At 38.4% G+C, this 17,871-nt stretch overlaps 3 protein-coding genes across 5 annotated transcripts in view; 2 read left to right on the forward strand and 1 right to left on the reverse strand.

The window, feature by feature from the left end:
- Positions 1-1,039: 1,039 nt before the first annotated feature.
- Positions 1,040-2,657, reverse strand: LOC127632221 (transmembrane protein 199-like). The gene is made up of 6 exons (XM_052110831.1): positions 2,138-2,657; positions 1,929-2,002; positions 1,706-1,795; positions 1,537-1,579; positions 1,330-1,442; positions 1,040-1,186 (listed from the first exon to the last, which is right to left on the reverse strand). Exons 1-6 carry the CDS (start codon positions 2,304-2,306, stop codon positions 1,091-1,093), a joined length of 585 nt encoding a protein of 194 aa, XP_051966791.1. The 5' UTR covers positions 2,307-2,657; the 3' UTR covers positions 1,040-1,090.
- Positions 2,658-2,840: 183 nt separating this feature from the next.
- Positions 2,841-8,777, forward strand: LOC127632218 (polymerase delta-interacting protein 2-like). Of its 2 annotated transcripts, none has more exons than XM_052110828.1 (11): positions 2,841-3,180; positions 3,899-3,980; positions 4,076-4,173; positions 4,261-4,357; positions 4,589-4,664; positions 4,777-4,884; positions 4,970-5,106; positions 5,241-5,267; positions 7,386-7,511; positions 7,617-7,696; positions 7,890-8,777. In XM_052110828.1, exons 1-11 carry the CDS (start codon positions 2,990-2,992, stop codon positions 8,002-8,004), a joined length of 1,137 nt encoding a protein of 378 aa, XP_051966788.1. In that variant the 5' UTR covers positions 2,841-2,989; the 3' UTR covers positions 8,005-8,777. The 2 variants fall into 2 exon arrangements, with proteins under 2 accessions (XP_051966788.1, XP_051966789.1); XM_052110829.1 differs by having other exon boundaries at positions 2,846-3,180; positions 3,905-3,980.
- Positions 8,778-11,137: 2,360 nt separating this feature from the next.
- The window catches only part of LOC127632216 (leucine-rich repeat-containing protein 75A-like), a 42,109-nt gene continuing 35,375 nt past the window's right edge, over positions 11,138-17,871 (forward strand). Inside the window, exons 1-2 of one of the 2 annotated variants that reach the window (XM_052110825.1) lie at positions 11,138-12,852; positions 17,220-17,348. In XM_052110825.1, the coding sequence (XP_051966785.1) occupies positions 12,598-12,852; positions 17,220-17,348 (384 nt within the window). In that variant the 5' untranslated portion in view covers positions 11,138-12,597. The remainder of the gene's footprint in view (positions 12,853-17,219; positions 17,349-17,871) is intronic. The other variant, XM_052110826.1, reaches the window with a different exon arrangement.

The raw sequence follows: 17,871 nt of genomic DNA on the forward strand, positions 1-17,871 counted from the left end.
GCCAAGTAATGTTCTGTCATTTCAAGCATGATGCTTCTATTTTAGCATTTTAATTATGAAAATGCCACCTATTTATACATTTTGAGAATGACATGACTTTTTGTGTATGGCTTTTTTTTATTATTATAGGCTCTAATTTATTAACAAAGGCAAAACAACTTGAATGAAGTTTCAGATTATGGAGCCAGTAATTTACAGTATAAATCTAATAGTGTATTTCATGTTTTTACCAAATAAAGCTAGACAGAAATAGAAATGTACAGGGAATAAGGTACAGTATATAGATTGTTCTCAGAAAAATGTTATTAGACATTTTCAGTGGCATAAAAGCATGTTTTCACATGCCATCATGTTCTGGATTGTCAGAAGTTTCTGGTTGTCTTTTATCCTCCGTCTGTGCTTTGCCAAAGCTTAAAATACACAGGAGCATGCGTAGGACATACAGTGCAATAATAAGTGTGTTTGCAAAGAATTGAAGCACTGGATCTGCGTTATTAATAGAAATGCTGAAAACCCCAAACAATGGTTACACATCACCAATGTGTGACATTGCATGTTTACTTTTATTTTGACTCAAGTCTGCTTTTTACATTTGCTTATATATATATATAATATTATAATTTTTTTTTATTATAAATGATTACTTACTTTCCCACAGTACTTGTGAATCAATAATCACAATAAACTTCAAAGCACAGTTATTTGGTCATTTACAATCATGTTTATTTATGAAAAATAAAATGAAGAATGTTCAGCACTTCTGTGGAGGTGACAAACACACATAAAGGCTAACGTGCATGGCAGACATGTGGAAAACAACACATTACACTCATAATGTACCATCCAGTGTATTGAGATCAAAGAACTGGTTTCCAAAAGACTGATTCGTTTGATTAAAGGGATTCACCATTGTAAAATAATTTAATGCTGGACCAAAACTGATCTACTTTTGAGCACTGAACCTAAATGTTCTGATACTGATGCAATACTGACAGAACAGAAAAAACTAAGCATTTAAAAATAATCACACCTCCATTGACAGACATAACAAGACATGGATAAGTTTGATCAAATTAGTTGCTATCAGGTGTTAGGGCTCTCCAAGGTCTCCCTCCATAGTCCGAACTAGAACATAAAGCTCTGCTAGACCAACAACTGAAGCTGCAATTACTGCAGCTATTACTCTCTGAAAGAAAGAAAATGTCAGAGGCATTATAAAAGGTGTGCTTGGTTCCATAACACCTAGGAAAATAGCACTGTTCATTTCTCTTTATAGTGTTACACATCGATTAACTTTTTCATTTTGCATTGACTGGTGTGTGCACTTACCGCAGCTGTCTCTGTGAAGATATACTGGCTGCCCAGATATGAACAAGCAAATGCAGCAACTACAGTAACCAGGAAGTTGAATACGGTAACGACAACTGCCTTGACAGAACGCACTGTTGAACAGAAATAAGATGTACGGTGAAAATCAAGATAGAAATCGAAGAATAGAATGAACAAAAAGGACCTGAAAAAGGAGAATTTACAGACCTTGTCTTCCAAAGTCTGCTAAGGTTCCATTCTGATTTATTTCCTGTTGCGTAAAAGAGGAAATCTGATTTATATTTCCATTTTAATATACAGTGTACATACTGTATATGCTTAAACAAATATGTTTTTAAATCGCACATATAACTTCAGGCTGCACAAGAGAGTTCACCTGTGGATTTACATTCCGTGTAATTCTCCTATATTCTTCATTGGCAAGTTTTGCTTTAATTTTTTCTAGACGGGCCACCAGCTGGGGGTTCTGTTAGGGTGAAAAAAAAAAAAAAAAAAACCCTCGCTATTTATGATTATCAGGCTCTCAAATAGAAAACAAATAGCCATTTTCCAAGGTTAATAAATAAATTACAGTTAGTCGTGTTGCATTTCTCTTTTACCCTTGGGGGTGTTATGACCTCTGGAAGATAAAGTGTGCTGTCCTCAAAAAGTCCATGAAGGTACACTGGATGTCCTGTTGCAATAAATCAGCATTCTCTCCTTATTTTTCTGTCATATATAACCAACCTCATATTGCCTCATGAAATAGCAGAATAATAAGAGAGAATATTCAGGTTTTTACAGGTAAAGCTTGGCATGTTTCACTTACCATTTTCTTGAAGAAGTTTGTGGAGTTTTCTCACAGTCTTGAATGGTATGGACTGCTCTTTCACAGCCTCCAGTTCTTCCTTGAGATCTGAAGATATGGAAGACTCTCCCTCCAATAAACCTTTCACCTTCTCATGAAATCTCTCTCCAATTTTAAACGAAGAAGCCATGGCTAACAAAGATGCTATAACGTGTATTTGGTCGTATATGTCTGTTATGTATTTAAGTTATATGGACATAAAACAGAATAGCAGGAATACATTTCAGAGAGCAAATAACTTCCTTATTGAACCTATCACAAGACTAAAGCTGACCGCTATCAATGCAGCGTCCCGAATCAAATAAATAACAAATAAAGCAAATATACCCAACAATACGTATAAGATATAAAACCTTCACATCTGCAATGTTACATCTGCATAACTAATATATTAGAGAATCTGTCCTAAATAATGCATTTCCCAGTCGTTTTATCAGCAAAACATCAGAGAGCTGTGTTTATCCCCTTCTGGTGACGTAAGAGGAAACGCTGCTAATTCATTTATCCATATTTATTCATATTATGGTTGTATATATTTATTATTATTATTATTTGATTTTATTATATGAATAACTGTGTTTTTAAAATATATTTAAAGCTGTCAATGAAAATAATGATAAAGGTGTATTTCCGGTCATAGTGCATGATGGGAAATTGTGTCCCACGTTGTATTGTCCAATTTCTCCTTCGAAAAGTAAACCCTAAAGTTCCAGTTCAGCGTTATACTTTTCTTTAAATGAAACGTCAGTTTTGGGTTTAATCTGAATTATATTGACTTCGTTCATGTGCTCTTGTGCAGACAGTTAAAGGAAGATGGCAGCGTGCGTAATACGTCGGTGTTTATGGTCCACCGCCAGTAAATATAACTCTAAATATAAGAAATGCTCCCACAGAATACTGAGTGCAATTGATTTCAGCAGCGGATTAGATGCTAAAAGACCCCAGTCGTTGTGTTCATCTTGCGGGCTGTCCAGTTTTCCACAGACGAGGTTCATGTCATCACGGTAAGTGCTAAAAAACTGAAGTGAAATGTCCTACTGTTACATAACTGCCCAGAATTGTAGTTTCAGCCAACTATTCTAACTTGCAAATAACATTTCCAGTGTATCTATGAAATCGCTAGTATGTTGAAGACTTTAACATCAGCTGCCAGGTCTTTTAATCTGTAGTTGAAATGATGCACATGCTCGTAGAGCTGCAACGCTACTGCCATACTGCTTCATTGCAGAGTGACACGACTGTGTCTGCACTTAATTTTTACGTATGTTTTGACGCCTAATATATAGATTTTAGACTACTGTTGAGTTGTTTTAAATGTCAATGGCCTAAAAACTGTATCTTCTACATGGGACAGATAACAGTGCACAAAACGAGGCCTACAAACACGAGGGACGAACCTCAGCCTTGCTTTAAACCCCCAAAGCCACTCTTGATTACATAAGTGTCAGTGTGGTCTGAGCCTACAGACAGTAAACAAGTCCTATTCCTATGGTCAGATCACATGGTTGACAATTCGTCCTGCTCTTGAACTGAGATTTTAAATTCAGTCTGAGCTGTCCAAACCTGTCTCTTTTTTTGTAGATGTGTGCAATGTTCAGACGTGTTGACTACACATTAGCTGAGATTGGGTTTGGGTTGGGTCAATAATCTATTGTAAATGTAGAATATTTTACAGATGCATTTTTTTTTCCTATTCTTTTCTCTTGCATAATTATTTGGCAGAAACAGACCAGAAGGGAAAATACTGGAACCTGTTGGAGTGTTTGAAGCCCTGAAGCAACATGGCAAATATGAAACAGGCCAGGTCAGAGAGAGTGATCATTTTAATTCAGAACTATTTCTGATTCCATTGCTGTGGACATTCTAACTTGTTTCACCTGTTTATCATGACATCCACAGCTTTTCCTGCACAGTGTATTTGGTTACAGAGGAATAGTGTTGTTCCCCTGGCATGCTCGACTCTATGATAGAGACGTGAGCCCTGCTGCACCTGAGAGGTATGCATTACAGCTCTGCAGGCTTACACCTGATAAAGTTGCTTTAGTTTGCATCGCAACTGAATGCTTCTGTTTGTACTATTCCAGCAAGCCAGACTCTGTGGGCCATGGGTCCAAAGAGGTGAAGGGGAAAATGCATACGTACTACCAGGTCCTCATCGACACCAGAGACTGTCCACATATAGTAAGTGTCATCAAACTACTAAGTACTCTGCCCTTTTTTCAGTGGCAAAAATGGTCCACATTTACCTGAATTACCCCTTAATAGTGTATCGTTTTTTTATGTTACTTTAACTGCTTAAATAATAGCATTCCGTGTGTTCTATGTCTGTGCATGTTTAGCTTGGATGACTTGCTCATGTTGGCACAGTCTTGAGTTCATTATTTACATTTCTGTGTTTTGTGTAACTTTTAGTCTCAGCGGTCTCAGACCGAAGCTGTTACGTTCCTGGCCAATCATGATGACAGCAGGGCCCTGTATGCTATTCCAGGTACAAACAAGATACTGTAAACAGCCAGCCATTCCATTATAAAGAGAGCTGCCCATTGTATTTGACGGTTAGCTGCTGGTTACTTAGGTCCTTGTCTGCTTGTCTCTCTTAGGTCTGGATTATGTCAGTCATGAAGACATCCTGCCTTATAACTCCACTGAGCAAGTTCCTATCCAGCATGAACTGTTTGAACGCTTCCTCGTGTTCAACCCCTCCAAAAGTAAACATTTGTCAAATTACTCTTTCAACAGTATTCAAACTACTACTACCCCTGATAAAAAGTTTCTGATATTCTATTCTCTTAGATCCCCTTTTCACTGCAAGAGATACACTAAGGGCCTGGCAGGAGAAGAACCATCCCTGGCTGGAGCTCTCAGATGTACACCGAGAAACCACAGAGAATACCCGTGTCACTGTGATCCCCTTCTACATGGGCATGAGAGTAAGCGGAGCAATTGACAAATGCCTTTGCAGTATATTTTCACATGGCAGGTTTCTTTGCATTTTTGTTTTTATAAAACCTACAAGTTTGTATGAAACTAGGTCAAATTTGTGGATTTTGTTTTGTGTCTATAGGAAGCTCAGAACTCCCATGTGTATTGGGTAAGCAAAATTAGCTGAATTTTTGCTTCTGTAAAATAAATACTGCCCTTCAAAGCTAAAATGCTGTAACTTCACGTTTTGTCAAAATTAAGTTAGAATGCAATGGCTTGAGGCTGTCTACACTGGACATGTCGACACTAACTTTCTTAACCATTTATTTATATTGTTGGCAATAGTAGCGCAATATGGAACGGGACACCAATTTAATGTCTGCGCAACGCACCACAACAGATGCTTTCAGTGTAGACCGCATCATTGGTGATCATGGACTCTTTTGACACGATGCACCACTCGCGTCAGGTGTGGACAGGGTGTTAGACTATGTTCAGGCTGTCAGTCCAAATCTGATTTTTGTGCAGATCCGATTGGAGTCCGATCATAATTAGCAAGACTGAACGGCAGAAAATATCTGGTGTGGTGCTGGAGTGCAGGTCTAGCTTATAATATTATTAATGGAATCTTCCTACGAGGATTCTGAAGTTCGACAGCCACATCGTTTCTTCAAAGGTGCTACCACACGAGTCCACCAGTCAATGCACACAAACACACAAATTGGATCTGATCCATTGCGATAAGCAGTGTGAACAGTCAATCATGAAGATCAGATTTCGATCGGAGACACAAAATTGGATTTGGACTGACCGTCTGAACATAGCCAGGGGTTTTCAAACTGGGGTCCAGGGACTCCCAGGGGGTCGCAAGTGAGTGCTAGGGGTGTACAGAACTTTTTAGAAGTAATTTCTTTTAACTTGAGTATAATGACAATATAAAAATTAATTATTTAATTTTGCACACAACATGTTGTAATTATAATATCACACTTATCATTATTCTCAATTTAAATTTAGATTTTTTTTTTTTTAATTTTTACAATTTAAAAAAATGGGTCTTTATATGTGAAAATATACACTCATTGACACTTGCTTATTCATTGCAATTATCTAATCAGCCAATTGTGTGGGAGCAGTACAATGCATAAAATAATGCAGATACGGGTCATGAGCTATGGTTAATGTTGACCTCTCTCCTCAACAAGGCATTTCCATCCACAGAACTGCTGCTCACTGGATGTTTTTTGTTTTTGGCACAATTCTGTGTAAATTCTAGAGACTGTTGTTCATGAAAATCCCAGGAGATCAGCAGTTTAAAAAAAAAAAACAGTAACACTTTCTTTTTTTTTTTTTACAATTCACACTCAGCTGGACGATCAAAAAACTTCAAAGACATTTTCTCACACGCTTTCTACACTTGACCACCAGTTACCAGTATATTTTAATATGATAAAGTGTTTCAGCTACTATTCATTTTTGTATTGTACTAGACTTATCAATTTAAAATGTACAACTTGTTATATGGCTCATATGAATTTAGTGAAAGACTTCATTATTTTAGATTTTATTGTACAGCCTCAGTTGATAATGCAAGTAAAACCGTAATACTACAATAGTACGTCTATGCACTGCACACAATAATACTGTAAATTAAAAACATAAAACGAGGATTTAGTAATGATGTGGATGAAATATTCTTTCAGAAATGCAGAAATATGCAATATAAAAATTACAATAAAGTTACAATAGATAAATGTTTACACACTAAACAAATTTCTATGTACATTACGGTGTAGTAACTTGTACTTCTAGATAACAGACTTGTAAACATACAATCCGCTAAAAGGTCAATAAGTAATGTTATAAAATACTCAGAAATCATGAATATTAGTAATCATATTACAGTAAATTAACCGGAGAATGTAGATTCATCGTGATTGGTTTACACACAAGTATTGTTTGATTAATAAAACATGACATGACAAGGTGTCTTCAACAACCCTATGAGAGAAGATATCAAAGCATTATAGCAATTAAAGAATTCTGCCTAACAGATAAACATCTGTCCATTGGGCGGGCCACAGCTCAATGCATCCAGTGTGGACAGCATCTTCTACTTGCTTTTGACGTAACCTGACGCTCGTGTCCTGTATGGACTGGGTGTTCGTTTCAGTGTTGTGGTTGATACTTCGCTTTGGCTTTGTAGGGCAAAATAGCTCGCTGCAAAGAAAAATGTTAAACGTGTCCTTGGTTGACATGTAGATAATATGCTGATGTTTTACCTCAGTGGAGATATTGCATTCGTCTTGAGAACCTGGGCAATGAGGTGGTTCAACTTCGAGAAAGACACTGGAGGATCTTCAGTCTCTCAGGGACTCTGGAAACAGTCCGTGGCAGAGGAGTGGTTGGCAAGGTGAGTAACAGCTTGAACTTTGTTAATATGCATAAGCATGGCACCAATTAAGAATTATGGAAATAAGGTTTGATTCCTGAATACAAACCTTCGTTATCGTACCAGGAGCCAGTTTTGTCAAGAGAACAGCCGGCCTTTCAGTACAGCAGTCATGTTTCACTTCAAGCACCCAGTGGACACATGTGGTGAGTTTAAAAACATGCTAGCCTTTACTCTATTGGCTATATATTTTTTTTTTTTACATTTGTGGACTGAACAGTTGATCCACAAGACACATCCATCATTAATTGATCATTATATCAATATTTTTCATAGCCTTGCTTAGTAATTATGCTCATATAATGAGAAATGAATGTTTTGTACTGTTTTCATGTTTAGGGGGACATTCTGTTTTGAGAGGACAGATGGCTCACACTTTGATGTGCGCATTCCACCTTTTTCATTAGAGAGCAATAAGTATGACAAAGCTCCCCCCACTGGCTATCCCTTGTAATAAACTTGCTCCTAAAGGACTTATCACAGCTCAGCGTCCCTTCCAGGCTGTTTCTTTGGAGATCCAGATTTTACCTTCCTTAGTGCTCCTTAAATATACAGTATAATGGTTTTAGCAAAACGTCACCCAGCCTGACTTTAACTGCAGCACAGGAGGTTTGTAAGCAGCTGGATTTTTAAAGAACAAAAGAAAAAGCAGTAAAAATACCATATGGTTTGATGCAAGTAGTCTGGTAAGAATCAAGATGGGGGCGGCTAACTTTCTTCCAAATCCTCACAACATGAAAGGCTGTATTATTAATGTGATTTTTTTTTTTTTTTTTTTTTTTTTTCCCCCCCCTTCTATTTATTTGGGCTGCTGTATTCTTCAACGGATTAAGCATATGTGAGTTATTTAGGATTATAGTCTGTTCATTTACCTCAGTATTTTCAGACATTGGTTATATTGAGCTGCATTGAAATCTAGTTTAGGCTAATCTTATGTCCTGGAGGAGATGGTCTGTTTATCCCAAGGGTGAACATTACATGTTTTCTCCAAGCACAAATCGTCAGATTAATGTATTGCTGCAAAAAGATTATTCTGAAGCCATGCCAAACGCAGCCATTTCTCACTGAAATGTGGTTTGACTAAGAGCCTATAGTGGGCTAAAATTGTATTCGAGATCGACATCTTGAAACCAACCGTTGATCATACATTGGGATTAAACTGATGGATCATGAATTGCTTCACTGTTTATTGTAAATAAGTTTGTAAAAGCATAAATAAAACAACATTTGCAAGTTGCTGTTGTCTTTTTTACATTGTGAGTAATTTGGTTCTATAATTGCAGCTGACATTCTCTACAATTACAGAACTTTAAAGGAATATTCCAGGTTCAACACAAATTAAGCTCAATTGACATTTAATTACTTGTCCCTCTTTTTCTTAAAGAAAAAAAAAGAGCAAACATTAAGGTTACAGTGAGGCACTTACAATGGAAGTGAATGAATATGCTATAATGTGGTTCTCGCTCTCAGTGGGGAGCGTGGTGAGTTGTGCGTGGATGCCACAGAGAACAGCCTCCACACGCATGTCTCCGCAGTAACATGCTCAACAAGCCACGTGATAAAATACGTTGATTGATGGTCTCAGACACGGAGGCAACTGAGATTTATCCTCCACCACCCAGATTGACCTAGAGCGCATTGGGAATTGGGCATTCCAAATTGGGGAGAGAAAAAAAAAGAATTTCTTAACTTGCTTGTGGCATTGCTATGTTATACCCTTTAAGCCTTTATTTTGGTGAAAACTAGGAACTGGCATAAATGAATGCGCTCATCTCCCTTTCTGTCCACAACTTGGTGTCATGCGGTTATTTTAGATTTGTATTGTAAATTGTAGCACCCAAACATATGGTGAAATTATGCAAATGTCCAATTGATGTGGATCTGAAGTGCTATAAATATAATGCTCTTAGTGCACAATAACAATGTAACCCATATCAAAGCACTATGTTTCAAAAGTAACCTGATTTGTGTAAAAAAACTACTTACCTTTTCTGTGTAAATCTATATCCAATTTTTCAACTTCATTGCCATGACGACAACTCCATAGACCGTAAACATTTAAACAACTATTGGAAATAATATACACATTTTGAACAGGATTTAATCCATGTTTTCTAAAGCGATCTAATCTATTTTACTTGAGAACAGACCAAAACGTAACTCCTTTTTCACTATACGTCTTGCCTTTGCAGTCTCTTGGCACTATCATGATTTCAAGCTCGATTACACTTCCTAGTGCTTGACATGTGAGAGCAGTAGATGGTGCTAGGAAGTGTAATCGAGCTTGATCTCATGATCGCCAAGGAAACTGCTGATTTCAAGATTTATATAGAATAAATCTGTTTATACCTATTATTAAGATTAATTTTGGGTGATGAATGTGGTCAGCGCTAAACATAGGTCTAAACGGGTTCTAAAACATTACGTGATCTGATCACGAAAACAAAGGGATTCAAAAATGCATGTGACCACATCGGATTTTAGAGGTAAACACTAATCCGCCCTGTGTATGTCCCGGACAGCATTGAAGCACCACTCCTCACCTGTCAATCAACCACTGCGCTAATACAAATCATTGCTGGTTATGAGCGGCTTCAAAAGGAAATAACATTTCTAAAAATGGATACATAAACCAGCACAAGAACATCATGGATCTTCTTCAGTGTGTCTGAGACAGTGCTGGTCCTTTTGGGGATCCTAAGCAAAAATCGGTGTGGGGCCCCTGTCAGTATGTTTGTAACACTACTTATAATGTATTTTTTTATTGATGTACATCGTCATGAAATCAGAGACCCTCCCCTACAAATCTGAACACAAGTGGTCATGGGATGCATTTAAGCGACCAGGTGTAAACAGCGATGTGTCTCGCCTGATCACGTGATCCGACCACTCAAGACAAATCTTAATATATCAGGTGTAAACGGGGTCATTACTTTTATGCTTCAAGGTTTGGCCTCCATTCACTGCATTCATATGGACCAAAAGAGCTGAGATAAAGTTCTTTGTGTTCAGTCATACATCTGGGATGCCATGAGGGGGAGTAAATGCTGTGGCAGAGCCAGGAGTTTTTCAAAGGGGTGGCGGGACAGTTGCAAGCGATCAGTAGGCCTATGTTGTGGTGGCACTGGGAATACAATGACATCAGGGACGTAGAGGTGCGGCGACCTTGGTTCGCGCACTAAGTTTGTACAGAGATGATTTCACCTCTAAAGAACTAAATTGTGCCAAAAAATAAATACATGACTAAAACAGCCATTGCGAGTGGGGTGGCCAATGGGGTGGTCTGGCTTAGGTCCATGGTGGCTACGGCCACCCCCTCCGCCACTGAGTAAATGATGAGAAAAATTACATTTTGGGGTGAAAAACGCGTTATGTTCCATTCTTGGCGCTGCGTCTAGCTGTTTAACTAGCTGTTTTATAGAATCTTATAAAACATTTAAATAGCAAGAACCCATGCTGCACTATTAACACAAAAATAGCAGAGGTCCATCTTCCCCAACCTGACATACCATTTGTTAAACACCAGATGTCAGCAAAGAAAGGCTACGCTAGACTATTGACAACGTAGTGGACAAGTCAGTGATAAGAAACAATATGGACGGAATATGTGCTTGACTGTGTTGAAGTGTTGAAATGCCCATCTTATGTTGTGTGGTGCAGAACTGGACGAGTCCCACATGAAGCACAAGCGGAGGGTGTTGCAGACCGCTCCACCCCTCCCCACCGAGCCTGTGTCGAGACCCGCTCCATCAGAAATCGTTCATGCTCCGTCAAAAAAAGAGGTACACGGAGCACACCTGGGAGAGGTCTTAAAAGGGAAGGTGGGGATTAAATTCGATTTGACTCATTTCAGCAGTGAACACATGTTTCAGCGGGCTGCGTTGTATGGAAATACTGGGATGACTTGTGCTGGGAGGAAAACAGTCACGGAGGACGTAAATATTTGCATGCCCTTGTTCACAGCAGTAACGCTCGTCGACTAAACTCATCAAGAAACCTTTATCGCGAATGCTGAGGAACTGCACGCTCTTAACACGGCCAGTCAACGACTGAAATACGCATCCTGCTCCTGCAAGATCGTGCTGTAATTTTATGTTGAACGGGACTGTCAAGAGTTTTTGAAGGTTTACGGGACTGTTGTTCCTAATCTGCGGTCATGCCGCAGGCATCATCTGATCTCTTCCCTACTTGAAGGGATTGAGTTTTTCCACAAAAATAGATACATTGGGTTATGGAGGTTTGACCTAATTGGGCTGGGATGCTAGTTGTTGCATATTTGACATAAAATAAAAATTATTTTATTATACAACTAAATACGCATGCGGAACCGATAGTTTATATAAGTAAACTAAACAATTTGCGTTACATGAGTCTGGTGTGAGTGATGTAACATGTAGCCTACATTTTGACAGGAATTTACGCTAATTCTTCAGGAAATTGAGTGAGCATTTTGTTATAGATTTTGTTTGCAAATTCAAACGTTTACTAAAAGTTTACACGGTGAAAGTGTTTATACATTTATTTAGTAAATCCATATTCATCTAGAAGTTTATTGCCTGTGTCATCTGTGAGATGACAGGTGTAAAGTGAGCACATAATTGGCGCGAATTTACACTTTTAGGGGCCGTTCGCCCTGAACGCGTTTTCGCGTGCTTCCGCGCTGTTTTACACTTGTTTTACTATATACACAAGCACTTCTAGAACGTCTTTAGCGTTGCTTTGTGTCTCGCTAAGTCACGCGCAGGAGTGCCGCATTTTTAGACGCCGTGTCAGTTCAAAAGAACGTCAGTTATTAAAACGCGTCACGAGACGCCTGCGTTCTGCTTTATACCTTGCGCTGCGCCGAGCTTTACGGTCCGAACGCACACAACGTAAACAATTTGTCACAAGCAAACTTTACAGGAGCGATAACGCGTCAACACAAATGTAATCCCATATGCAACGTAAAAGACTTCGAAAAGTTGTCTCCGTTTGCTGTTCTTATTAATGTGTACGCATTTTGAAAGTATGCCCAGTCGTGAGGCCCTTTGAGCCTCTATAACCAAATATGGGAGCGAAGCAGACGAAGGCCGTGGGACAGGAGGCTGGAGCGAGTCCTCCGAGCGCAGGATGGAAACGGACACCCACAAAAGAGCGGGGCGACATCCTCAACTCTTCAATGTTGAGGTCAGGGGATAAATTGAGGAGCAGCGGGGCTCCTCCACCCTACCAGCGACGCATCGGGATGATACAAGAGATGATGCTGATGGCAAAGCAGGGGAAACACGACGAGGCGACAGAGATGCTGAAAACTCTCCGGCAGGTACAAGTATCAGTGCATGATCACCCTGGCGGTCCAATTCTCAGTCAAACTATTGCATTACTTAATGTAAACTGTCAAAGTTGGTATCTATAACCTACCTGTGAACTTTGTCTCCATGTCATTGTTCTGTTCTGTCATATGCTCAGATGTGCTGTGGTATAGGCCTACAACAAATGCAAATATATAGTCCCTGAATGCTTAAATGCTTTATATCATTTTCTTTATTTTTATTATTATTATTTATTAGTTCACCCCATGCAAAATGGAACCAAATCACAATGAAGAGTTGTCAAGAAGTTGTCGGGAGTGCATACAGGCACATGGGGGCCATACACACTACTGAGTTACATTATGAGTGGCCGTAATGAAATTCACGCAAGTTGGCAAGACTGTGATTTCAATTGTTTACTTGGATTTTCGGTGTGAGTTTGAATCCAGCCCTCTATCGGTTGGTGATTTTGGTTTCCATTGATTTTGTTCTCAACTAATTACACAATGTACAGTAAAGATTTTGATCTTCAATATATTTCGTTCATCGAGATCCAATGTTTGATTTAAGTGTTCCCTTAATTTTTTTTGAGCAGTGTAGTTGGATGGAAACCCACCTATTGCTTGAGCAAGCCCAGATGCGTTAAAAACATGCATTAGTTAATAAGGTGAACGATCAGATCGCAGAGCTAATGTAAGTCCATACAAATTTATACATATATTACTACCATTGCTGCATAGCTAAATCAAAGTTATAAAATAAATGATAAAGAATGAAAAATTGAGGCCTTCAACAGTTGCTTAACTGAATATATGAAGAAAGCAGGGGCGTCGGACTGGGGGGGTAAAGGGCACCGAGTACCCAGGGCCCGAGGCAGGGGGGGGCCCCTTAGAAGTCAGTTTTCTATACATACATATTTGGTATGGGGGCCCAGCAAGATGGTTTGTACCCAGGGCCCAAAATTTGGTGCTACGCCCCTGGCAGAAAGTGGTCTTCTACAATTTACGGTGTATAAAATATGCATAAGTATATAAAGCCTATGTCAGTCCTATATATAAAAAATTTAACAGTTAAGACAGTGACAATAACACTTAAATAACCATGGAATTTAACAGCACAATGTTAAATAACACACACAAAAAAGAGATAGTAAGAGAAAGAGTGGAGGGAGACTGCATAATGGAGTGTTTCTTTGCAAAGCTGGATTCAAAACACCAGCAAGCAAGCAGGTGAATATTTATGAAAATATATGGCAAAAGATCTTTCACACTTTGTCCAGTCTCCAGTCAGGTATTTTTTTCTCAAAATCATTTGCTATGGGAGGAAGTAATGTATATGTGTTTTAAAGTGAAGCATATTGTTACGTTAAACTAATATTAATATTAGGATACAGATATAAAAAAAAAATAGGTACAGATATAAACATTATTCTACATGAGCTTGTGAAGAGGAGAAGGGCTAATCAGAGGGAGAGGGATAAATGCAGCCAGATGTGGCAGTTCGGGTGAGAGAGAGAGCCGCACGCAGCTGCCGTGTGCATTTGTGTTTGTGTCTTCCAGAACTGCCACATCTGACTGCGTTTATCCCTCTCCTCAGCTGATTAGCCCGATTGTGGGCCGGGCGTAAGTAGTCACGGCCCGGCCCGGCCCTCCTCCTCGTCACAGAGCTGTATACTGTATTTAGAATAATAATATATACTGTATGTAGACAGTACTATTCTATATAACAATAAGTGAAAAGTGTATATCTTCCATTTAAGATTAGGCACAATCACTAGGCTCAAGGTCAGAGAGTGAGTGAAAGTGTTCTGAGCATCAAGAGTCAGGTACTGATGAAGGGATTTTAGTGACTTACGGTAAAGGGTCATGCAGTAGTTTGGAGTTTGATAAGGATGAGGAGTAACAAAGACATGGGATTCTTAGAATGGAACACGAGTTATAACAGCAACAACAACATTAGCAGTATTAGCATGAAGCCTAATTATTAACAATATTTCTTTGAAAAGTTTCTAAATCATTCTCTGTAACTGGATTTAAGGTGTGGACAGTTTATGCAGTGCTTATATTTTGAATAGAAGTATCTGAGACACAGCTTGTCAACAAGAAATAATTTCCCAGCTTTACAGTTTGAATGAATTAGTGTTTCACAGAATTCAGTGCTGTTGAGACAGATGCCCATTTTATTTTTATTTTTTTACAGTACTGTGAAGCCACTCAGCTACAGTGAACCTGTAAGATCAGACAGCACAAGCTGGCGAAACAGCAACACTGCACTGCATATATACCAACTGTTTACTTTGGGTATAGTGATTATGGATCATGAGCATGAAGTATAAGCATGAAGCTCTACTTTAGACCGTGGCAGTACCAGTAAGATCAGATCACTATATGCTGCCAGTATTCTTGCCCTTATTTCTATTTTTGAGGCTGAGCTTATGGGGATTTCTAATCCTCTATAGGTTTTATTAAATAAATATTTGGGCAATGATGATTCAACAGATGGGTTTGAAACACACTGTGTGCTTTGTTCCCAAAAGGATGCTTTTTCCCTTATGTAATTTTTTAATGGAATGAATTTGCAGTGTATCCTGCAATGGGGGATAAAGCACATAATGAGCAAGAAAGGGAGTCAAAGGATAGCGTCTCTTGTCCAGCAGTTACCAAGTGTGCCTTGTTGCCCGGAAACCATGAAAATGGATGGCCGTTTGATTAAATGGAAATCGATTAATCAGGATTCTGCTCCATAGAGTCATAATGATGAACCAAAAGACTTTGGCTCTCAGTTTGTGCAGCTTAGGTCCAGATTTTTTTCCAGGGAGGGGGTGAGTAGTGTGAAAAAAATTAATTACTGGTACTATAGGAACTTGGTCACCTCCTAGGACTGATATATATACAGGACTTTATGTTTAATGTTTAGTGACTTAACAAAGACAAACCTGTGCTCTTTCTCATACTAATGATGATTTGCTTTCATTTTCATCCACACATTTTCTGTTTGTTCAGTGCTGATTAGTTGGCTTTAGCCTTAAAGCCCTCACCCCCGCCCATATTTGCAATTTTATAAAATTGCTTATTCCTCCTCCCTGTCACGCTGCTTTGTTGATTGCAGCTGTTCATTATTGTAGATTAACCTTTCATTCACAATTCGTTTGTATGCTGAGGTAAAAAAAAAAAAAATATTCTTGTATTATTCAGTGCTGACAAAGAAAGTCTGTTCTGCCTCTAGTGCTATATTGTGAAATTTTTGACAAGTCAGGGCTACTTTAATTCAACTGGGATTAAAGACAGGGACATTTAGGTATACATGGACAGATTGACTCAGATATTATTAGTATGCTGAAAGAACATGGCCTTCAGGTGTATACAGAAGAACATGTGCAATTGTAATTTTTGCCTTTAGGTTGACAATAATTCAGTATGGTTCCATAAAAGCACAGGCTTCACTTTGTTTTAAAAAAGCAGTGTGGATAATTTGGGCTGAGGGGTGCTAGTTGTGACATCAGGAAACTCATAAATATTAATTAGGTTATGCACTGATCATTTCAAATAATCTTTTACTGTTTTGATAGAGTAATCATTCTTGATGACCAATTCAAGTGCTCCAATAAATATTTCTCAAATTTAATTTGATAACCTAACTTACATACAATAATGTGTAACCGTTGGTCCTTGGATTTTGATAGTCTGTTGATAAATAAATGGATCAACATTTTGCTACACATGGTGCTACACATGGTGACTAATTTGCATCATGATAAATTCTTTGCCTCTAGTACACGGAGTTCCAAGTTGTAATCTGCCCTAGTATTTTTTATTAACCAGAATTACATCTGAACATCAATGGATGTACAGTATATCATGAATTAGGACACATTTGCTTGCATTTTGCTTTGTGATTTCACCAGAAAAAAGTGCGAGCTGTGGAACATCAGAGCAAGTAGAGTAGAAAGCGTTCTGAGCATCAGTGGTATGTGTGCATGAGAGAACATTGTCACACACTTTCACTCAACAGAACTGATAACAGCCACAACGAGTACTCATCATTAAATTCAAAATAAAACAATCCAGCGCCAGATCACCACTTATTACAACACATATGAACAAAATGGAAACTCCTGCTTAAGAACTGGCAATGTTTCTTCTTACCTGATGACGGCTGTTTTAAAGAGTGGTAGGGACAAAATTGGCCAAGGTAAAAAATAATGGGGAATTCCCAACTCGTTCCACTCATATATAACACCTATGGATAACAGTAACAAAATATTTATTCCAAACAAATAGCTTCTTAGATGACATGTTGAAGAGTCAGACTTTATGTGTGATGAAAGGGTCTTCAGTTCCATTTCTCATGAACTCCTTGCATTGTGTCTTTTTCTCAGGATCTGGGAATGGAGTCAACCTCTCTGGACGATGTTCTGTATCGATATGCCAGTTTCCGCAACCTGGTGGATCCCATTACGCATGACCTCATAATTAGCCTGGCCAAATATGTTCACTGCCCAAAGACGGTATAGTGCCCAGTTTTGATAATCACAGTCATTTTAAAGCGATAGTTCACCCGTAACTGAAAATTCTTTATCTGTGTACTCCCTCTCATGTTATTCCTAACCCATATGACTTACTTTCTCCCTTGGAACACAAAAGGAAATATTAGCCAGATCCTCTTTCACCATTCCCTTTCATTGTATAGAGAATGGAATGTTAGCTTTAGCCTATTCAAAGAAAGCAAATTATAACATTTTGCATAGCATTTTCTTTTCTGTTCCATGGAAGAACCAAAGTCATACAGGTTTGGAACAACATAAGGGGATTAAATAATGAACAAATTATAATTTTTTTAGTTGAACTATCCTTTAAATCAGGGGAGGGGAACGTCAGGCCTCAGCGTCGTATGAGGCCCGCAAGACCATTTTACCTGGCCAACAAGGCCTTTTGAGAAATAATTTGAAAAGCAAAAAAATGACCTTGATTCAATTAACTGTAAAAAAATAAATACATATAAAATAATGTTTAAAAATTATTTAAAATTAT

Source organism: Xyrauchen texanus, chromosome 38 (genome assembly GCF_025860055.1).
Source record: "Xyrauchen texanus isolate HMW12.3.18 chromosome 38, RBS_HiC_50CHRs, whole genome shotgun sequence".
NCBI lineage: Eukaryota > Metazoa > Chordata > Actinopteri > Cypriniformes > Catostomidae > Xyrauchen > Xyrauchen texanus.